Source organism: Salmo salar, chromosome ssa10, assembly GCF_905237065.1.
Source record: "Salmo salar chromosome ssa10, Ssal_v3.1, whole genome shotgun sequence".
Taxonomy (NCBI): domain Eukaryota; kingdom Metazoa; phylum Chordata; class Actinopteri; order Salmoniformes; family Salmonidae; genus Salmo; species Salmo salar.
In genome coordinates, this window is record NC_059451.1 from 2,852,830 (window position 1) to 2,876,884 (window position 24,055).

Below are 24,055 nucleotides of genomic sequence, written 5' to 3' on the forward strand. Positions count from 1 at the left end.
TATTAACTCGGGGCCCTAGTTCTACTATATAATGTTATTATTATTAACTCAGGGCCCTAGTTCTACTATATAATGTTATTATTATTAAGTCAGGGCCCTAGTTCTACTATATAATGTTATTATTATTAACCCAGGGCCCTAGTTCTACTATATAATGTTATTATTATTATTTTTTAACTCAGGGCCCTAGTTCTACTATATAATGTTATTATTATTAAGTCAGGGCCCTAGTTCTACTATATAATGTTATTATTATTAACCCAGGGCCCTAGTTCTACTATATAATGTTATTATTATTATTTTTAATTCAGGGCCCTAGTTCTACTATATAATGTTATTATTATTAAGTCAGGGCCCTAGTTCTACTATATAATGTTATTATTATTAACCCAGGGCCCTAGTTCTACTATATAATGTTATTATTATTATTATTAACTCAGGGCCCTAGTTCTACTATATAATGTTATTATTATTATTATTAACTCAGGGCCCTAGTTCTACTATATAATGTTATTATTATTATTATTAACTCAGGGCCCTAGTTCTACTATATAATGTTATTATTATTAACTCGGGGCCCTAGTTCTACTATATAATGTTATTATTATTATTAATTCGGGGCCCTAGTTCTACTATATAATGTTATTATTATTATTAACTCAGGGCCCTAGTTCTACTATATAATGTTATTATTATTAACTCAGGGCTTTAGTTCTACTATATAATGTTATTATTATTATTAACTCGGGGCCCTAGTTCTACTATATAATGTTATTATTATTAACTCGGGGCCCTAGACCTGCTATATATTATTATTATTAACTCAGGGTCCTACTCTATATTAATAATAATAACTCGGGGCCCTAGACCTGATATATATTAATAATAATAGCTCAGTGCCCTAGACCTGCTATATATTATTATTATTAACTCAGGGTCCTACTCTATATTAATAATAACAACTCGGGGCCCTAGACCTGCTATATATTAATAATAATAGCTCAGTGCCCTAGAGCTGCTATATATTATTATTATTAACTCAGGGTCCTACTCTATATTAATAATAACAACTCGGGGCCCTAGACCTGCTATATAATAATAACTCAGGGCCCTAGACCTGCTATATATTAATAATAACAACTCAGGGCCCTAGACCTGCTATATATTAATAATAATAACTTGGGGCCATAGTCTATATTAATAATAATAACTCGGGGCCCTAGACCTGCTGTATATTAATAATAATAACTCAGGGCCCTAGACCTGCTATATATTAATAATAATAACTTGGGGCCATAGTCTATATTAATAATAATAACTCGGGGCCCTAGACCTGCTGTATATTAATAATAATAACTCTGGGCCCTAGACCTGCTATATATGAATAATAATAACTTGGGGCCCTAGACCTGCTATATATTAATAATATTAACTCAGGGCCCTAGACCTGCTATATATTAATAATAATAACTTGGGGCCCTAGTCTATATTAATAATAATAACTCAGGGCCCTAGACCTGCTATATATTAATAATATTAACTCAGGGCCCTAGACCTGCTATATATTAATAATAATAACTTGGGGCCCTAGTCTATATTATAATAACTCAGGGCCAACCTGCTATATATTAATAATAATAACTCGGGCCCTAGACCTGCTATATATTAATAATAATAACTCAGGGCCCTAGACCTGCTATATATTAATAATAATAACTTGGGGCCCTAGTCTATATTAATAATAATAACTCAGGGCCCTAGACCTGCTATATATTAATAATATTAACTCGGGGCCCTAGACCTGCTATATATTAATAATAATAACTCGGGGCCCTAGACCTGCTATATATTAATAATAATACCTCGGGGCCCTAGACCTGCTATATATTAATAATAATAACTCGGGGCCCTAGACCTGCTATATATTAATAATAATAACTCGGGGCCCTAGACCTGCTATATATTAATAATAATAACTCGGGGCCCTAGACCTGCTATATATTAATAATAATAACTCGGGGCCCTAGACCTGCTATATATTAATAATAATAACTCGGGGCCCTAGACCTGCTATATATTAATAATAATAACTCGGAGCCCTAGATCTGCTATATATTAATAATAATAACTCGGGGCCCTAGACCTGCTATATATTAATAATAATAACTCGGGGCCCTAGACCTGCTATATATTAATAATAATAACTCGGGGCCCTAGTCTATATTAATAATAATAACTCGGGGCCCTAAACCTGCTGTATATTAATAATAATAACTCGGGGCCCTAGACCTGCTATATATGAATAATAATAACTTGGGGCCATAGTCTATATTAATAATAATAACTCGGGGCCCTAAACCTGCTGTATATTAATAATAATAACTCGGGGCCCTAGACCTGCTATATATGAATAATAATAACTCGGGGCCCTAGACCTGCTATATATTAATAATAATAACTCGGGCCCTAGACCTGCTATATATTAATAATAATACCTCGGGGCCCTAGACCTGCTATATATTAATAATAACTCGGGGCCCTAGACCTGCTATATTAATAATAATAACTCGGGGCCCTAGACCTGCTATATATTAATAATAATAACTCGGGGCCCTAGACCTGCTATATATTAATAATAATAACTCGGGGCCCTAGACCTGCTATATATTAATAATAATAACTCGGGGCCCTAGAACTGCTATATATTAATAATAATAACTCGGGGCCCTAGACCTGCTATATATTAATAATAATAACTCGGGGCCCTAGACCTGCTATATATTAATAATAATAACTCGGGGCCCTAGACCTGCTATATATTAATAATAATAACTCAGGGCCCTAGACCTGCTATATATTAATAATAATAACTCGGGGCCCTAGACCTGCTATATATTAATAATATTAACTCGGGGCCCTAGACCTGCTATATATTAATAATAATAACTCGGGGCCCTAGACCTGCTATATATTAATAATAATAACTCGGGGCCCTAGACCTGCTATATATTAATAATAATAACTCTGGGCCCTAGACCTGCTATATATTAATAATAATAATTCGGGGCCCTAGAGCTGCTATATATTAATAGTAATAACTCGGGGCCCTAGACCTGCTATATATTAATAATAATAACTCGGGGCCCTAGACCTGCTATATATTAATAATAATAACTCGGGGCCCTAGACCTGCTATATATTAATAATAATAACTCGGGGCCCTAGACCTGCTATATATTAATAATAATAACTCGGGGCCCTAGACCTGCTATATATTAATAATAATAACTCGGGGCCCTAGACCTGCTATATATTAATAATAATAACTCAGGGCTCTAGACCTGCTATATATTAATAATAATAACTCGGGGCCCTAGATCTGCTATATATTAGTAATAATAACTCGGGGCCCTAGACCTGCTATATATTAATAATAATAACTTGGGGCCATAGTCTATATTAATAATAATAACAACTCGGGGCCCTAGACCTGCTGTATATTAATAATAATAACTCGGGGCCCTAGACCTGCTATATATGAATAATAATAACTCGGGGCCCTAGATCTGCTATATATTAATAATAATAACTCGGGGCCCTAGACCTGCTATATATTAATAATAATAACTCAGGGCCCTAGACCTGCTATATATTAATAATAATAACTTGGGGCCCTAGTCTATATTAATAATAATAACTCAGGGCCCTAGACCTGCTATATATTAATAATAATAACTCGGGGCCCTAGACCTGCTATATATTAATAATATTAACTCGGGGCCCTAGACCTGCTATATATTAATAATATTAACTCAGGGCCCTAGACCTGCTATATATTAATAATAATAACTCAGGGCCCTAGACCTGCTATATATTAATAATAATAACTCAGGGCCCTAGACCTGCTATATATTAATAATAACAACTCAGGGCCTTAGACCTGCTATATATTAATAATAATAACTCGGGGCCCTAGACCTGCTATATATTAATAATAATAACTCAGGGCCCTAGACCTGCTATGTATTAATAATATTAACTCGGGGCCCTAGACCTGCTATATATTAATAATAATAACTCGGGGCGCTAGACCTGCTATATATTAATAATAATAACTCGGGGCCCTAGTCTATATTAATAATAACAACTCGGGGCCCTAGACCTGCTATATATTAATAATAATAACTCGGGGCCCTAGACCTGCTATATATTAATAATAATAACTCGGGGCCCTAGACCTGCTATATATTAATAATAATAACTCGGGGCCCTAGACCTGCTATATATTAATTATAATATCTCAGGGCCCTAGACCTGCTATATATTAATAATAATAACTCGGGGCCCTAGACCTGCTATATATTAATTATAATATCTCAGGGCCCTAGACCTGCTATATATTAATAATAATAACTCGGGGCCCTAGACCTGCTATATATTAATTATAATATCTCAGGGCCCTAGACCTGCTATATATTAATAATAATAACTCGGGGCCCTAGACCTGCTATATATTAATTATAATATCTCAGGGCCCTAGACCTGCTATATATTCTCTTGCTTATGCATGTTGATATAAGATGGTGGTGGGGTAACCAGAGGTCTATTTAACAGGGCTGTGAAGGTGATCCGGCTCCTGGGGAGGGATACGGTAGAGGAGATTGTGTACTCCCGGGCGGTTTCTAAGCTCCGCCTTACCAACACAGTGATAGAAGAGGGGCGTTTTTCTCTGCTAAACCACACCCACTCTGCTGCTGCTGCCGGTCTGCAGGTCAGTAACCCTGGCAACACACCGTCAGTAACCCTGGCAACACACCGTCAGTAACCCTGGCAACACACCGTCAGTAACCCTGGCAAAACACCGTCAGTAACCTGGCAACTGGTGATGGGAGGACAAAATGCATACAGTTACGTATCACAATATTATTTTGTACGTTATTATTATTATTTTATAGGCTGTACCTGTGCCAAAACTCTTCTTTATAAATAGTGAGTCAACATGTTTTCAGCACTTTTATTTCCATGACTGATAGCTCTCTCTTGTCCCTCTACAGCAGACATATAGTGAGCAATATGTTTGGGACATTGAATCGCAGAGTCGATTCGCAATACATACAGAATCGTAAAATTCACAATACGTATCTTATTGGCACCTAAGAATTGAGATATCGTATCTTGAGGTCCCTAACAATTCCCAATCCTACTGGCAACACAAGGTCAGTTACCTGGCAACGCCCGGTCAGTATACCTGGCGACGCACGGTCAGCATACCTGGCGACGCACGGTCAGCAAACCTGGCGACCCATCAACAGGCTACTCTGTCCTTCATGACACCTCGGTGACCCATCAACAGGCTACTCTGCCCTTCATGACACCTCGGTGACCCATCAACAGGCTACTCTGTCCTTCATGACACCTCGGTGACCCATCAACAGGCTACTCTGCCCTTCATGACACCTCGGTGACCCATCAACAGGCTACTCTGTCCTTCATGACACCTCGGTGTCCCATCAACAGGCTACTCTGTCCTTCATGACACCTCGGTGTCCCATCAACAGGCTACTCTGTCCTTCATGACACCTCGGTGTCCCATCAACAGGCTACTCTGCCCTTCATGACACCTCGGTGACCCATCAACAGGCTACTCTGCCCTTCATGACACCTCGGTGACCCATCAACAGGCTACTCTGTCCTTCATGACACCTCGGTGTCCCATCAACAGGCTACTCTGTCCTTCATGACACCTCGGTGTCCCATCAACAGGCTACTCTGTCCTTCATGACACCTCGGTGTCCCATCAACAGGCTACTCTGCCCTTCATGACACCTCGGTGACCCATCAACAGGCTACTCTGTCCTTCCTGACACCTCGGTGTCCCATCAACAGGCTACTCTGTTCTTCATGACACCTCGGTGACCCATCAACAGGCTACTCTGTCCTTCATGACACCTCGGTGACCCATCAACAGGCTACTCTGCCCTTCATGACACCTCGGTGTCCCATCAACAGGCTACTCTGCCCTTCATGACACCTCGGTGACCCATCAACAGGCTACTCTGCCCTTCATGACACCTCGGTGACCCATCAACAGGCTACTCTGTCCTTCATGACACCTCGGTGTCCCATCAACAGGCTACTCTGTCCTTCATGACACCTCGGTGTCCCATCAACAGGCTACTCTGCCCTTCATGACACCTCAGTGACCCATCAACAGGCTACTCTGCCCTTCATGACACCTCGGTGTCCCATCAACAGGCTACTCTGCCCTTCATGACACCTCGGTGACCCATCAACAGGCTACTCTGCCCTTCCCATCTCCACTCTTCCTCCTTTTTTCGTCTCGGTCCATTTGTCTCTCCCTCTCTCCTCATCCGTCCTATTCAATCTGTCTCTTCAGCTCAGTGAGATCCTGAAGTTTGGAGTGGACAAGCTGCTGTCGTCAGAAGAAAGCTCCATCCAGGCTGTGAACCTGGGTCTGATCCTGGGTCAGTCTAGAGACGGGGAGTGGCTGACTGATGAAGCCCCCACCCAGACCAAGGACCTGCCCACAGAAGAGGAAGAGGAGGAGGAATCTGAGGGACAGAGTAAGTAGCAAAAGCTCATAGAGGCCCCACAGCAAAACCTGCCATCAATCTACACTGTAAACCTACACTACTCTACACTACTAGGGTGCATCCCAAATTACATTATATTCTCTAGGGTCCCTGATAAACAGTAGTACCTAGGTAGCCTAGTGGTTAGAGATTTGGGCCAGTAACCAACAGGTAGCCTAGTGGTTAGAGATTTGGGCCAGTAACCAACAGGTAGCCTAGTGGTTAGAGTGTTGGGCCAGTAACCAGCAGGTAGCCTAGTGGTTAGAGAGTTGGGCCAGTAACCAGCAGGTAGCCTAGTGGTTAGAGTGTTGGGCCAGTAACCAGCAGGTTGCCTAGTGGTTAGAGTGTTGGGCCAGTAACCAGCAGGTAGCCTAGTGGTTAGAGAGTTGGGCCAGTAACCAGCACGTAGCCTAGTGGTTAGAGCGTTGGGCCAGTAGCCAGCAGGTAGCCTAGTGGTTAGAGCGTTGGGCCAGTAACCAGCAGGTAGCCTAGTGGTTAGAGAGTTGGGCCAGTAACCAGCAGGTAGCCTAGTGGTTAGAGCGTTGGGCCAGTAACCAGCAGGTAGCCTAGTGGTTAGAGCGTTGGGCCAGTAACCAGCAGGTAGCCTAGTGGTTAGAGAGTTGGGCCAGTAACCAGCAGGTAGCCTAGTGGTTAGATCGTTGGGCCAGTAACCAGCAGGTAGCCTAGTGGTTAGAGCGTTGGGCCAGTAACCAGCAGGTAGCCTAGTGGTTAGAGCGTTGGGCCAGTAACCAGCAGGTAGCCTAGTGGTTAGAGTGTTGGGCCAGTAACCAGCAGGTAGCCTAGTGGTTAGAGCGTTGGGCCAGTAGCCAGCAGGTAGCCTAGTGGTTAGAACGTAGGGCCAGTAACCAGCAGGTAGCTAGTAGTTAGAGAGTTGGGCCAGTAACCAGCAGGTAGCCTAGTGGTTAGAACGTTGGGCCAGTAACCAGCAGGTAGCCTGGTGGTTAGAGCGTTGGGCCAGTAACCAGCAGGTAGCCTAGTGGTTAGAACGTAGGGCCAGTAACCAGCAGGTAGCCTGGTGGTTAGAGCGTTGGGCCAGTCTCTCCCTGTCTCTCTCCCTGTCTCTCTCGCTCTCTCTCCCTGTCTCTCTCGCTCTCTCTCCCTGTCTCTCTCGCTCTCTCTCCCTGTCTCTCTCGCTCTCTCTCCCTGTCCCTGTCTCTCCCTGTCCCTGTCTCTCCCTGTCCCTGTCTCTCCCTGTCCCTGTCTCTCCCTGTCCCTGTCTCTCTCTCCCTGTCTCTCTCTCCCTGTCTCTCTCTCCCTGTCTCTCTCTCCCTGTCTCTCTCCCTGTCCCTGTCTCTCTCCCTGTCCCTGTCTCTCTCCCTGTCTCTCTCCCTGTCTCTCTCCCTGTCTCTCTCCCTGTCTCTCTCCCTGTCTCTCTCCCTGTCCCTGTCTCTCTCTCTGACCCTGTCTCTCTCTCTGACCCTGTTTCTCTCACTGACCCTGTTTCTCTCACTGACCCTGTCTCTCTCTGACCCTGTTTCTCTGTCTGTCCCTGTCTCTCACTGACCCTGTCTCTCTGTCTCTCCCTGTCTCTCTCTCTGACCCTGTCTCTCTCTCTGACCCTGTCTCTCTCTCTGACCCTGTCTCTCTCCCTGTCCCTGTCTCTCTCCCTGTCCCTGTCTCTCTCCCTGTCCCTGTCTCTCCCTGTCCCTGTCTCTCTGTCTGTCCCTGTCTCTCTGTCTGTCCCTGTTTCTCTCTGACCTTGTCTCTCTGTCTGTCCCTGTCCAGACCACATGTACTACTTTGAAGGGAGGGACTATTCCCGGGAGATGAGCTCTGAGGACCAGAGGACCTTCAGTCGTCTCCAGGAGGAGGAGGCAGGAGGAGGAGGAGGAGGAGAGAGACGGGCGACACGACACAACGATGAAGTAAGACTCTCTTACTGTCTCCTCACCTCTGCTCTACTAGACTAGTGTGATGATGTGCTAATGACTAACATCACTACTCACAAACAGAGAGAAATAGGACTTCTCTATTCTACACCTTTCACTAGTAGCACTGTCAGACAGACAGACAGACAGACAGACAGACAGACAGACAGACAGACAGACAGGGTGTGTTGTTGGATTGTAATGTCAGACAGACAGACAGACAGGGTATGTTGTTGGATTGTAATGTCAGACAGACAGGGTATGTTGTTGGATTGTAATGTCAGACAGACAGACAGGATATGTTGTTGGATTGTAATGTCAGACAGACAGACAGGGTATGTTGTTGGATTGTGATGTCAGACAGACAGACAGGGTATGTTGTTGGATTGTGATGTCAGACAGACAGACAGGGTATGTTGTTGGATTGTGATGTCAGACAGACAGACAGGGTATGTTGTTGGATTGTGATGTCAGACAGACAGACAGGGTATGTTGTTGGATTGTGATGTCAGACAGACAGACAGGGTATGTTGTTGGATTGTGATGTCAGACAGACAGACAGGGTATGTTGTTGGATTGTGATGTCAGACAGACAGACAGGGTATGTTGTTGGATTGTGATGTCAGACAGACAGACAGGGTATGTTGTTGGATTGTGATGTCAGACAGACAGACAGGGTATGTTGTTGGATTGTGATGTCAGACAGACAGACAGGGTATGTTGTTGGATTGTAATGTCAGACAGACAGACAGGGTATGTTGTTGGATTGTAATGTCAGACAGACAGGGTGTGTTGTTGGATTGTAATGTCAGACAGACAGGGTATGTTGTTGGATTGTAATGTCAGACAGACAGACAGGGTATGTTGTTGGATTGTAATGTCAGACAGACAGACAGGGTATGTTGTTGGATTGTAATGTCAGACAGACAGACAGGGTATGTTGTTGGATTGTAATGTCACACAGACAGACAGGGTGTGTTGTTGGATTGTAATGTCAGACAGACAGACAGGGTATGTTGTTGGATTGTAATGTCAGACAGACAGACAGGGTGTGTTGTTGGATTGTAATGTCAGACAGACAGACAGGGTATGTTGTTGGAGTGTAATGTCAGACACCACTCCCTGTATAGTGCACCACTCCCTGTATAGTGCACCACTCCCTGTATAGTGCACCACTCCCTGTATAGTGCACCACTCCCTGTATAGTGCACCACTCCCTATAAAATGCACCACTCCCTATATAGTGCACCACTCCCTGTATAGTGCGCCACTCCCTGTATAGTGCGCCACTCCCTGTATAGTGCGCCACTCCCTGTATAGTGCGCCACTCCCTGTATAGTGCGCCACTCCCTGTATAGTGCGCCACTCCCTGTATAGTGCGCCACTCCCTGTATAGTGCGCCACTCCCTGTATAGTGCGCCACTCCCTGTATAGTGCGCCACTCCCTGTATAGTGCACTACTTTTCAACAGAGACCTGTGGGCCCTGGTCTAAAGTAGTGCACTCTATAGGGAATAGTGTGTAATTTGGGGGACAACCTATGTCTCTTGGCTGATGTTCAGTGGCCCTTCAGGTGTGTCTGTCTGGGCCCCTGTTGGCCCCCATGAGGAAGAGGAAGGCCTTGACTGAGACTGACCTGAAAGAGAGGGAGGAGGCTGCAGCTAAGAGGGCCAGATTACAGGAGGACAAGAGGAGGAGACTACAGGAGAACAAACACAGGAAGAAGTAAGGACTAAAGTCATTTTCACAAGAAACCAAACAGCAGAAAACACAGGGAGGGACTAACTAACATTTCCCAATAAGAAAACTTGTTTCTGTTACAAAATATTTTGCTATGGTTTGCAACGGTGTGCATTAATGAATATGGCCCAGATCGTGGAATAGACATCCCTCTACCTGCAACATAGACTCTAGGTCTGGTATAATGAGGCGTCTGTGTTGCAGAATGGCATGGTGGGAGTCCAATGGGTACAGGTCCCTGTGTTTACCCTCTGTGGAGAGCGAGGAGGAGGAAGAGGAAGAGGAGGAAGCTGATGACCTCAGCGTGACCTCTACAGATTCAGAACACTCTGCTATTAGTTACGTGTTGGGTGATGTCACACACCCTTACGGCAACCAGGACGACGCCATCATAGTGCACTGTGTTGGTATTGGATCGTTCTGATTTGTAAAAATTCAGCAAAGAAAGAGAGAGCATACAAACATGAAAAACATTGTATCGAAAACGTCAATGTCTGTGTTTTTTTTACGTCCTGGTGTCTTTTGTAGATGACTCCGGCCGTTGGGGTAGAGGTGGTCTCTTCACAGCGTTGGAGAACAGGTCAGATGAACCGCGTAGACAATACGAGCTGGCTGGAAAGATGAAAGGTGAGCTCACGCGTTAGATACATTTTCTCAGAAGGTGGTTTTAATTAACTCCTTTTCGAATATCGACTTTGCTTTTGGGAAACCATATCAAGTTACGGGTTTTTACACGCGCTCAGTTGTTGTTGTTGTCTCGAGTGCTGCTTTGGATCTCCCTCGTATACTTCTGTTATCGGGGGAAAGGTCCACAATGAAACTAACATTAATGTGGAGAATGATACATTTGCATCGGTTGGCAATCAAATATCTTTTTCTATGCTTTTTTGTGGGCTAATGTAGCCACCATTTTCATACAATAAATATGTCGTCGTGACTTGACTTTAACAATCTGAGGACTTTTATTTATCTAATTAACTAAATATGTTTAATTGTTAAATTCATCATGTAACAATTAACTCATTAGGATGTGGGGCACCACGAGAGCGGTTCTTTAAAGAGTTACCATCTCCCAAATTTACCTATCACATCTACAAACAGTCCACTTATTAATCGTAACCTTGTATCATATCATCATTCTGAACAGTCGTGACTTCCTTGCATCTGCAAAAAACCTGAGCCTTACTTATGATTCAGTACTACACACATTAGTTTAATTATTTATTTACTAGCTAATTAAACGAGAACACAGGATTATCACACACACTCTCCACCGGTTATTGACTGGAGACTTAATACCCTGAAAACAGGTCCCTAGCGGAATGACAACAACATGGAAGCTTTTTTAAATAAGAGATATAGAGGGAGAGAGACACTTAACATTGCCACCTTCAGAAACTTCTCTCACGCCCGCTTTGAGCAAGAAATCATGAGTGTATTTATGTGAAATGCCTGGGTTCGCTGGAGATCTCTCGGTGAACGGGGCAGCCTTGGAATGGGGGTTGGGCCCTTTTGCTGCACGCTCGAAAGGCTCCGATTGTCCGAAATGGTTCCAACAACTCTTCTCCTGTTTATCGCCTCCACCTCGTGTTGAGATTCAAAATTCAAACCATTTAAAACGTGCAGCTGCAGCTTCACGCTTTTCTGGTCTGATGAGTTAATTCGTAACCCATCTTTTATACCTTTTGCTCGCTAGTTACATACCAATCAGGATTTATTCTATCGCTATGTACTGTACTTGCCAATCGATAGCAGTCAAACGGGTTAAATCGACATCCGTCAATGGAAAATGATATTTTATTTATCTTGCAACGTATTCAATCTCCTTTATTAGCTGTTTATCGCCTCCACCTCGTGTTGAGATTCAAAGTTCAAACCATTTTAAATCTTTATTAGCTCACACTAATTCTCCTTTTGATTGGAAAACCACATTTTGCTTCTTTAATTCCCTCAACAATGTTCAGAACATTTTTTTGTCGATGTCTCTGTCTACTGGCTCTTACAGCAGCCCTGGGTCTAATGTCTAATCTAATGGCCTCCAGTGACCTAAATCAAATCAAATCAAATGTATTTATAAAGCCCTTCTTACATCAGCTGATATCTCAAAGTGCTGTACAGAAACCCAGCCTAAAACCCCCAAACAGCAAGCAATGCAGGTGTAGAAGCACGGTGGCTAGGAAAAACTCCCTAGGAAGGCCAGAACCTTAGGAAGAAACCTAGAGAGGAACCAGGCTATGAGGGGTGGCTAGGAAAAACTCCCCTAGAAAGGCCAAAACCTAGGAAGAAACCTAGAGAGGAACCAGGCTATGAGGGGTGGCTAGGGAAAAACTCCCTAGAAAGGCCAGAACCTAGGAAGAAACCTAGAAAGGAACCAGGCTATGAGGGGTGGCTAGGAAAAACTCCCCTAGAAAGGCCAAAACCTAGGAAGAAACCTAGAGAGGAACCAGGCTATGAGGGGTTGCCAGTCCTCTTCTGGCTGTGCCGGGTGGAGATTATAACAGAACATGGCTGCAGCACATGGCATAGTTGTAACTGTACCACCTGTGCTGTCCTGCCATCACACACCAGTAAATTAAGAAAACTTTCTGTTTCAGACTTGAAGCTGGGATCTGTGTTGCTGTTCCCTGTTGATGATAAACAGTCCAGACTGGATGGCCAAGACCAGGTAAGTGTAGCAGAGATGACGTAGACCTGCCTGTGTAACCCTCGGCCCATGAGGGAATTTCCTCTAGGTCTAAATGGTTGATGTTCAGGTGGGTTCAGATCCCACCTGTTACATAAGCACACACACACACACACACACACACCCTCTCAACACGCAGTACGTGTCTATGCCCTAACGTCTTCTCAGTGGTAAAGCTATAGAGCCTTCAGAAAGTATTCACAACACTTGACTTTTTCCACATTTTGTTGTGTTACAGCCTGCATATAAAATGGGATAAATTCAGATTATTTTTTTTGTCACTGGCCTAAACACAATACCCCATAATGTAAAAGTAGAATTGTGTTTTTTTCAAATTTTTACTAATTAATTTAAAAAATGTGTCGCTGAAATGTTTTGAGTCAATAAGTAGTATTTAACCCCTTTGTTATGGAAAGCCTAAACATTTTCAGGAGTAAAAATGTGCTTACCATAATAAGTTGCATGGACTCACTCTGTGTGCAATAATGGGGTTTAACATGATTTATTAATGACTACCTCATCTTTGTACCCCAACACATACAATTTTCTGTTAGGACACTCAATCGAGAAGTGAATTTCGAACTCAGATTCAACCACAAAGACCAGGGAGGTTTTCCAATGCCTCGCAAAGAAGGGCTCCTATTGGTAGATGGGTAAAAAAAAAAAAATACAGACATTGAATATCCCTTTGAGCATGGTGAAGTTATTAATTACACTTTGGATGGTGTATCAATACACCCAGTTACTACAAAGATACAGGCGTCCTTCCTAACTCAGTTAACGGTGAAGAAGGAAACTGCTCAGGCATTTCACCATGAGGCCAATGGTGACTTGAAAACAGTTACAGAGTTTTAATGGCTGTGATTGGAGAAAACTGAGGATGGATCAACAACATTGTAGTAACTCCACAATACTAACCTAAATGACAGAGTGAAAAGAAGGAAGCCTGTACAGAATACAAATACTCCAAAACATGCATCCTGTTTGCAACACGGCACTAAAGTAATACTGTAAAAATATGGCAACGCAGTTCACTTTTTGTCCTGAATACAAAGTGTTATGTTTGGGCACTCTCCATATTTTCAAGCACAGTGGTGGCTGCATCATGTTATGGGTATGCTTGTCATCGTTAAGGACTGGGCAGTTTTTCAGGATAATAAAGAAACGGAATGGAGCTAACTACAGGCAAAAACCTAGACGAAAACCTGGTTCAGTCTGCTTTCCAACAAACACTGGGAGATGAATTCACCTTTCAGCAGGACAATAACTTAAAACACAAGGTCAAATCTACACTGGAGTTGCTTACCAAGAAGACAGTAAATGTTTTTGAGTGGCAGAGTTACAGTTTTGACTTAAATCTGGTTGAAAATCTATGACAAGACCTGAAGAGGATTGTCTAACAATGATCAACAACCGATTTGACAGAGATAGAAAATAATAATGTGCAAATGTTGCACAATCCAGGTGTGGAAAATTCTAGAAACTTACCCAGAAAGACTCTCAGCTGTAATCGCTGCCAAAGGTGATTCTAGCATGTATTGATTCAGGGGTGTGAAAACTTCTCTAAATGTGATATTTCTGTATTTCATTTTCAATGATTAGCAAAAAAAATCTAAAAACATGTTTTCACTTGGTCATTATGGGGTATTGTGTGTAGAAAAAAATCTGTTTAATCAATTTGAATTCAGGCTGTAACACAACAAGATGTGGAAAACATTTTAAGGGGTATGAATACTTTCTGTAGGCGCTGTATGTACCTGTGGGCAGTGTGTTCCCAAAGGTCATCACATCGTCAGAAAGTCGGGACGCTCTCGGCTCTGACAGAATTAAGATACCTGTGGAATTATGATGATGATGTACCTGATTTGTATAATGAGTGATTTATTCCCTCCCTCCTGTCCTCAGGTGGCCCTGATGTGATGTGGTCTGTCTGTCTGTCTGTCTGTCCCCAGGTTGTTCTGATGTGTCTATCTGTCTGTCTGTCCCCAGGTTGTTCTGATGTGTCTGTCTGTCCGTCCCCAGGTTGTTCTGATGTGTCTGTCTGTCTGTCCCCAGGTTGTTCTGATGTGTCTGTCTGTCTGTCCCCAGGTTGTTCTGATGTGTCTGTCTGTCTGTCCCCAGGTTGTTCTGATGTGTCTGTCTGTCCGTCCCCAGGTTGTTCTGATGTGTCTGTCTGTCTGTCCCCAGGTTGTTCTGATGTGTCTGTCTGTCTGTCCCCAGGTTGTTCTGATGTGTCTGTCTGTCTGTCCCCAGGTTGTTCTGATGTGTCTGTCTGTCTGTCCCCAGGTTGTTCTGATGTGTCTGTCTGTCTGTCCCCAGGTTGTTCTGATGTGTCTGTCTGTCTGTCCCCAGGTTGTTCTGATGTGTCTGTCTGTCTGTCCCCAGGTTGTTCTGATGTGTCTGTCTGTCTGTCCCCAGGTTGTTCTGATCTGTCTGTCTGTCTGTCCCCAGGTTGTTCTGATGTGTCTGTCTGTCTGTCCCCAGGTTGTTCTGATGTGTCTGTCTGTCTGTCCCCAGGTTGTTCTGATGTGTCTGTCTGTCTGTCCCCAGGTTGTTCTGATGTGTCTGTCTGTCTGTCCCCAGGTTGTTCTGATGTGTCTGTCTGTCTGTCCCCAGGTTGTTCTGATGTGTCTGTCTGTCTGTCCCCAGGTTGTTCTGATGTGTCTGTCTGTCTGTCCCCAGGTTGTTCTGATGTGTCTGTCTGTCTGTCCCCAGGTTGTTCTGATGTGTCTGTCTGTCTGTCCCCAGGTTGTTCTGATGTGTCTGTCTGTCTGTCCCCAGGTTGTTCTGATGTGTCTGTCTGTCTGTCCCCAGGTTGTTCTGATGTGTCTGTCTGTCTGTCCCCAGGTTGTTCTGATGTGTCTGTCTGTCTGTCCCCAGGTTGTTCTGATGTGTCTGTCTGTCTGTCCCCAGGTTGTTCTGATGTGTCTGTCTGTCTGTCCCCAGGTTGTTCTGATGTGTCTGTCTGTCTGTCCCCAGGTTGTTCTGATGTGTCTGTCTGTCTGTCCCCAGGTTGTTCTGATGTGTCTGTCTGTCTGTCCCCAGGTTGTTCTGATCTGTCTGTCTGTCTGTCCCCAGGTTGTTCTGATGTGTCTGTCTGTCTGTCCCCAGGTTGTTCTGATGTGTCTGTCTGTCTGTCCCCAGGTTGTTCTGATGTGTCTGTCTGTCTGTCCCCAGGTTGTTCTGATGTGTCTGTCTGTCTGTCCCCAGGTTGTTCTGATCTGTCTGTCTGTCTGTCCCCAGGTTGTTCTGATGTGTCTGTCTGTCTGTCCCCAGGTTGTTCTGATGTGTCTGTCTGTCTGTCCCCAGGTTGTTCTGATGTGTCTGTCTGTCTGTCCCCAGGTTGTTCTGATCTGTCTGTCTGTCCCCAGGTTGTTCTGATGTGTCTGTCTGTCTGTCCCCAGGTTGTTCTGATGTGTCTGTCTGTCTGTCCCCAGGTTGTTCTGATGTGTCTGTCTGTCTGTCCCCAGGTTGTTCTGATGTGTCTGTCTGTCTGTCCCCAGGTTGTTCTGATCTGTCTGTCTGTCTGTCCCCAGGTTGTTCTGATGTGTCTGTCTGTCTGTCCCCAGGTTGTTCTGATGTGTCTGTCTGTCTGTCCCCAGGTTGTTCTGATCTGTCTGTCTGTCCCCAGGTTGTTCTGATGTGTCTGTCTGTCTGTCCCCAGGTTGTTCTGATCTGTCTGTCTGTCCCCAGGTTGTTCTGATGTGTCTGTCTGTCTGTCCCCAGGTTGTTCTGATGTGTCTGTCTGTCTGTCCCCAGGTTGTTCTGATCTGTCTGTCTGTCTGTCCCCAGGTTGTTCTGATCTGTCTGTCTGTCTGTCCCCAGGTTGTTCTGATGTGTCTGTCTGTCTGTCCCCAGGTTGTTCTGATGTGTCTGTCTGTCTGTCCCCAGGTTGTTCTGATGTGTCTGTCTGTCTGTCCCCAGGTTGTTCTGATGTGTCTGTCTGTCTGTCCCCAGGTTGTTCTGATCTGTCTGTCTGTCTGTCCCCAGGTTGTTCTGATGTGTCTGTCTGTCTGTCCCCAGGTTGTTCTGATGTGTCTGTCTGTCTGTCCCCAGGTTGTTCTGATGTGTCTGTCTGTCTGTCCCCAGGTTGTTCTGATGTGTCTGTCTGTCTGTCCCCAGGTTGTTCTGATGTGTCTGTCTGTCTGTCCCCAGGTTGTTCTGATGTGTCTGTCTGTCTGTCCCCAGGTTGTTCTGATGTGTCTGTCTGTCTGTCCCCAGGTTGTTCTGATGTGTCTGTCTGTCTGTCCCCAGGTTGTTCTGATGTGTCTGTCTGTCTGTCCCCAGGTTGTTCTGATGTGTCTGTCTGTCTGTCCCCAGGTTGTTCTGATGTGTCTGTCTGTCTGTCCCCAGGTTGTTCTGATGTGTCTGTCTGTCTGTCCCCAGGTTGTTCTGATGTGTCTGTCTGTCCGTCCCCAGGTTGTTCTGATGTGTCTGTCTGTCTGTCCCCAGGTGGCCCTGATGTGTCTGTCTGTCTGTCCCCAGGTGGCCCTGATAGTGGCTCAGCACAGAGCCAGAGACAACAGCCTGTCAGGGATCCATCTCTCTGCTCTGGAAGAAGGACTCCAGAAAATCTACAGGGTCGCCAAGACTAACAAGGGTAGTCTGTCTGTCTGTCTGTCTGTCTGTCTGTCTGTCTGTCTGTCTGTCTGTCTGTCTGTCTGTCTGTCTGTCTGTCTGTCTGTCTGTCTGTCTGTCTTTGTGCCTCTGTGTGTGTGCCTACGTCTGTGTGTGTGTGTCTACGTCTGTGTGTGTGTGTCTACGTCTGTGTGTGTGTGTCTACGTCTGTGTGTGTCTGATTGTGTGTGTGTGTCTACGTCTGTTTGTGTGTGTGTCTGTGTGTGTGTCTATGTCTGATTGTGTGTGTGTGTGTAGTTGGAGTAAGAGACCATATACTCTGCTGTGCACATCACTAAAGATTCCATTTCAGTCTCCCCCTCATGCACCTCTCTCCTCTCCCCCAGCCGGCGTCCACCTCCCCCGTATCGGCCACTCCACCAGAGGGTTTAACTGGTATGGAACAGAGAGACTCATCAGGAAACACCTGGCCTCCAGGGGGGTACACACCTCTATGTATCCTTTCTACTCCTTTACTAACCCTAACACCCCCATGGAGCCTTTCTACTCCTTTACTAACCCTAACACACCCCCATGTATCCTTTCTACTCCTTTACTAACCATAACACCCCCATGTATCCTTTCTACTCCTTTACTAACCCTAACACCCCCAGTATCCTTTCTACTCCTTTACTAACCCTAACACACCTCTATGTATCCTTTCTACTCCTTTACTAACCCTAACACACCCCCATGTATCCTTTCTACTCCTTTACTAACCCTAACACACCCCCATGTATCCTTTCTACTCTTTTACTAACCCTAACACCCCCATGTATCCTTTCTACTCCTTTACTAACCATAACACCCCCATGTATCCTTTCTACTCCTTTACTAACCCTAACACACCCCCATGTATCCTTTCTACTCCTTTACTAACCCTAACACCCCATGTATCCTTTCTACTCCTTTACTAACCCTAACACACCCCCATGTATCCTTTCTACTCCTTTACTAACCATAACACCCCCATGTATCCTTTCTACTCCTTTACTAACCCCAACACACCCCCAAAACACGACTCCAACACCATCATTAAGTTTGTTGACGACACAACAGTGGTAGGCCTGATCACCAACAATGATGAGACGGCCACACCTGGCAGTGTGGTGCCAGAACAACAACCTCTCAATGTGAGCAAGACAAAGGAGCTGATCGTGGACTACAGGAAAAGGCGGGCCAAACAGGCCCCCATTAACGTCGACGGGGCTGTAGTGGAGCGGGTCGAGAGTTTCAAGTTCCTTGGGGGTGACCAGTGAGATATACCTGCTGGAGCGCGTGCTACGGGTGGGTGCTGCTATGGTGACCAGCGAGCTGAGATAAGGCGGGACTTTACCTAGCAGGGTCTTGTAGATGACCTGGAGCCAGTGGGTTTGTCGACGAGCATGAAGCGAGGGCCAGGAGCGTACAGGTCGCAGTGGTGGGTAGTATATGGGGCTTTGGTGACAAAACGGATGGCACTGTGATAGACTGCATCCAATTTGTTGAGTAGGGTGTTGGAGGCTATTTTGTAAATGACATCGCCAAAGTCGAGGATCGGTAGGATGGTCAGTTTTACGAGGGTATGTTTGGCAGCATGAGTGAAGGATGCTTTGTTGCGAAACAGGAATCCAATTCTAGATTTAACTTTGGATTGGAGATGTTTGATGTGAGTCTGGAAACTATCATGGTCCAAACACACTAACACAGTCGTGAAGAGGGTACGACAAAACCTTTTCCCTCTCAGGAGACTGAAAAGATTTGGCATGGGTCCCCAGATCCTCAAAAGGTTCTACAGCTGCACCATCGAGAGCATCCTGACCGGTTGCCTCCCCGCCTGGTATGGCAACTGCTCTGCATCTGACCCTAAGGCACTACAGAGGGTAGTGCGAACGGCCCAGTACATCACTGGGGCCAAGCTTCCTGCCATCCAGGACCTATATAATAGGCGGTGTCAGAGGAAAGCCCTTATTATTGTCAGAGACTCCAGTCACCCAAGTTATAGACTGTTTTCTCTGCTACAGCACGGCAAGAGGTACCCGGAGCGCCAAGTCTAGGACCAAAAGGCTCCTCAACAGCTTCTACCCCCAAGCCATTAGACTGCTGAACAATTCCTAGAAATCGCCACCGGACAATTACTTGACCCCCCAACCCCCTCTTGTACACTGCTGCTACTCGCTCCTTGTTACCTATGCATAGTCACTTCGCACCCACCTACAGTTGAATTCAGAAGTTTACATACACCTTAGCCAAATACATTTCAACTCAGTTTTTCACAATTCCTGACATTTAATCCTAGTAAAAAATGCCCTGTCTTAAGTCAGTTTATTTTAAGAATGTGAAATGTCAGAATAATAGTAGAGAGAATGATTTATTTCAGCTTTTATTTCTTTCATCACATTCCCAGTGGGTCAGAAGTTTACATACACTCAATTAGTATTTGGTAGCATTGCCTTAAACAATTTAAACTTGGGTCAAACGTTTCGTGTAACCTTCCACAAGCTTCCCACAATAAATTGGGTGAATTTTGGCCCATTCCTCCTGACAGAGCTGGTGTAACTGAGTCAGGTTTGTAGGCCTCCTTGCTCGCACATGCTTTTTCAGTTCTGCCCACAAATTTTCTATAGGATTGAGGTCAGGGCTTTGTGATGGCCACTCCAATACCTCGACTTTGTTGTCCTTAAGCCATTTTGCCACAACTTTGGAAGTATGCTTGGGGTCATTGTTAATTTGGAAGACCCATTTGCAACCAAGCTTTAACTTCCTGACTGATGTCCTGAGATGTTGCTTCAATATATCCACATAATTTTCCAACCTCATGATGCTATCTATTCTGTGAAGTGCACCAGTCCCTCCTGCAGTAAAGCACCCCCACAACATGATGCTGTCACCCCCGTGCTTCACGGTTGGGATGGTGTTCTTTGGCTTGCAAGCCTCACCCTTTTTCCTCCAAATATAACAATGGTCATTATGGCCAAACAGTTCTATTTTTGTTTCATCAGACCAGAGGACATTTCTCCAAAAAGTACGATCTTTATCCCCATGTGCAGTTGCAAACCGTAGTCTGGCTTTTTTATGGCAGTTTTGGAGCAGTGGCTTCTTCCTTGCTGAGCGGCCTTTCAGGTTATGTCGATATAGGACTCGTACTGTGGATATAGATACTTTTGTACCCGTTTCATCCAGCATTTTCACAAGGTGCTTTGCTGCTGTTCTGGGATTGATTTGCACTTTTTGCACCAAAGTACGTTCATCTCTAGGAGACAGAATGCATCTCCTTCCTGAGCGGTATGAAGGCTGCGTGGTCCCGCGGTGTTTATACTTGTGTACTATTGTTTGTACAGATGATCGTGGTACCATCAGTCATTTGGAAATTGCTCCCAAGGATGAACCAGACTTGTGGAGGTCTACAATTTTTTTCTGATGTTTTCTTTAGATTTTCCCATGATGTCAAGCAAAGAGGCACTGAGTTTGAAGGTAGGCCTTGAAATACATCCACAGGTACACCTCCAATTGACTCAAATTATGTCAATTAGCCTATCAGAAGCTTCTAAAGCCATGACATCATTTTCTGGAATTTTCCAAGCTGTTTAAAGGCACAGTCAACTTAGTTTATGTAAACTAATTGTGATACAATGAATTATAAGTGAAATAATCTGTCTGTAAACAATTGTTGGAAAAATGACTTGTGTCATGCACAAAGTAGATGTCCTAACCAACTATCCAAAACTATAGTTTGTTAACAAGAAATTTGTGGAGTGGTTGAAAAACGAGTTTTAATGACTCCAACCTAAGTGTATGTAAACTTCCGACTTCAACTGTACTCAACTAGCCTGTACCCCTGTATATAGCCTCATTACTAGCCTGTACCCCTGTATATAGCCTCATTACTAGCCTGCACCCCTGTACCCCCGCACACTGACTCTGTACTGGTACCCCCTGTATATAGCCTCCACATTGACTCTGTACCGGTACCCCCTGTATATAGCCTCCACATTGACTCTGTACCGGTACCCCCTGTATATAGCCTCCACATTGACTCTGTACCGGTACCCCCTGTATATAGCCTCCACATTGACTCTGTACCGGTACCCCCTGTATATAGCCCCCACATTGACTCTGTACCGGTACCCCCTGTATATAGCCTCCACATTGACTCTGTACCGGTACCCGCTGTATATAGCCTCCACATTGACTCTGTACCGGTACCCCCTGTATATAGCCTCCACATTGACTCTGTACCGGTACCCCCTGTATATAGCCTCCACATTGACTCTGTACCGGTACCCCCTGTATATAGCCTCCACATTGACTCTGTACCGGTACCCCCTGTATATAGCCTCCACATTGACTCTGTACCGGTACCCCCTGTATATAGCCTCCACATTGACTCTGTACCGGTACCCCCTGTATATAGCCTCCACATTGACTCTGTACCGGTACCCCCTGTATATAGCCTCCACATTGACTCTGTACCGGTACCCCCTGTATATAGCCTCCACATTGACTCTGTAGCGTAATACCCTGTATATAGCCTCCACATTGACTGTGTACCGGTACCCCCTGTATATAGCCTCCACATTGACTCTGTACTGGTACCCCCTGTATATAGCCTCGTTATTCTTATTGTTACTTTTTATTTTAGTCTAAATTGGTAAATACTTTCTTCTTCTTGAACTGCACTGCTGGTTAAGGGCTTGTAAGTAAGCATTTCATGGTAAAGTCTACACTTGTTGTACTCGGCGCATGTGGCAAATAAAGTTCGATTTGATACCAGAGAGAATACTATAGACATCAATAAAGCCAGTCAGTTTGTTATTGACACGTTTTTCCAACACTTTTGATAAACAGGGCGCTCTAACAGGAATAGGGTTCCGTTTGGGAAGCAGACACACACGGCCTTTTGCCTTGCACTGCATTTGTTGAAGTGTTGAAGGATCTAGTGCTAAATGTGTTTGTCTTAAATGTGAAGGCTTTGTTTTTTTTCACCAGGTTTAGTCCTTAACTGGCCTGTCTGTCAGATACTACTACAGCAGGTCTGTCTCTACCTCTGCTTTAGGTATGTCCACAACACCCTCCATAGCATCAGCCTCAGCCCCAACCTCCAAGGCCTCAGCCCCAACCTCCAAGGCCTCAGCCTCAACCTCCAAGGCCTCAGCCTCAACCTCCAAGGCCTCCGTCTCGTTATCCCCCTCTCCTCCACACTCCCCCCCAGTGCCACAGTATCCTGGCCCTGACTCAGACAGGGAGAGTGAGGAAGGAGAGACGGCCAATCAGAGCTCAGACAGAGGGAGTGAGGAAGGAGAGACAGCCAATCAGAGCAGCAGGACCCCCAGCCCCGCTGATCCTGCTCTGCCTGACTTCATGAGAGGAGTTCATGTGTTCTTCTACAACCTGACAGCCTCAGACAGGAAGAGACTGGCCCGCTACCTCATCACATATGAAGGAGATGAGGAGGAGATCATGAGTTCAGAGGTCACACACATTGTAACAGAGTTGGAGAGTCCTGTCCAATCACAGGTGACCTCAACAGTCAGTCTTACATTTACAATTTCAAGGATGGTTATAACATGAAAACCATTGCTGTACAGTGACACATATATTTCTGATGTTGCTATGGTCTGATGATACTAGTCTTCTGATGTTGCTATGGTCTGATGTTGCTATGGTCTGATGATGCTAGTCTTCTGATGTTGCTATGGTCTGATGTTGCTATGGTCTGATGATGCTATGGTCTGATGATGCTATGGTCTGATGATGCTATGGTCTGATGTTGCTATGGTCTGATGATGCTAGTCTTCTGATGTTGCTATGGTCTGATGATGCTAGTCTTCTGATGTTGCTATGGTCTGATGATGCTAGTCTTGTGATGTTGCTATGGAATGATAATGCTAGTCTTCTGATGTTGCTATGGTCTGATGATGCTAGTCTTCTGATGTTGCTATGGAATGATGATGCTAGTCTTCTGATGTTGCTATGGTCTGATGATGCTATGGTCTGATGATGCTAGTCTTCTGATGTTGCTATGGTCTGATGATGCTAGTCTTCTGATGTTGCTATGGTCTGATGTTGCTATGGTCTGATGATGCTAGTCTTCTGATGTTGCTATGGTCTGATGTTGCTATGGTCTGATGTTGCTATGGTCTGATGATGCTAGTCTTCTGATGTTGCTATGGTCTGATGTTGCTATGGTCTGATGATGCTAGTCTTCTGATGTTGCTATGGTCTGATGATGCTAGTCTTCTGATGATGCTAGTCTTCTGATGATGCTAGTCTTCTGATGTTGCTATGGTCTGATGATTACATTTACATTACATTTAAGTCATTTAGCAGACGCTCTTCTCCAGAGCTACTTACAAATTGGTGCATTCACCTTATGATATCCAGTGGAACAACCACTTTACAATAGTGCATCTAAATCTTTTAAGGGGGGGGTTAGAAGGATTACTTTATCCTATCCTAGGTATTCATTAAAGAGGTGGGGTTTCAGGTGTCTCCGGAAGGTGGTGATTGACTCCGCTGTCCTGGCGTCATGAGGGAGCTTGTTCCACCATTGGG

At 44.7% G+C, this 24,055-nt stretch overlaps 1 protein-coding gene across 2 annotated transcripts in view; it reads left to right on the top strand.

Moving 5' to 3' along the window:
• chd1l (chromodomain helicase DNA binding protein 1-like) overlaps positions 1–24,055 on the top strand; it is a 70,536-nt gene that overhangs the window by 40,695 nt on the left and 5,786 nt on the right. The window contains exons 14-23 of one of the 2 annotated variants that reach the window (XM_045687232.1): positions 4,615–4,771; positions 6,398–6,584; positions 8,340–8,479; positions 10,055–10,206; positions 10,426–10,628; positions 10,750–10,848; positions 12,816–12,886; positions 17,357–17,504; positions 17,869–17,977; positions 22,519–23,017. In XM_045687232.1, coding sequence (XP_045543188.1) covers positions 4,615–4,771; positions 6,398–6,584; positions 8,340–8,479; positions 10,055–10,206; positions 10,426–10,628; positions 10,750–10,848; positions 12,816–12,886; positions 17,357–17,504; positions 17,869–17,977; positions 22,519–23,017 — 1,765 coding nt within the window. The remainder of the gene's footprint in view (positions 1–4,614; positions 4,772–6,397; positions 6,585–8,339; positions 8,480–10,054; positions 10,207–10,425; positions 10,629–10,749; positions 10,849–12,815; positions 12,887–17,356; positions 17,505–17,868; positions 17,978–22,518; positions 23,018–24,055) is intronic. The other variant, XM_045687233.1, reaches the window with a different exon arrangement.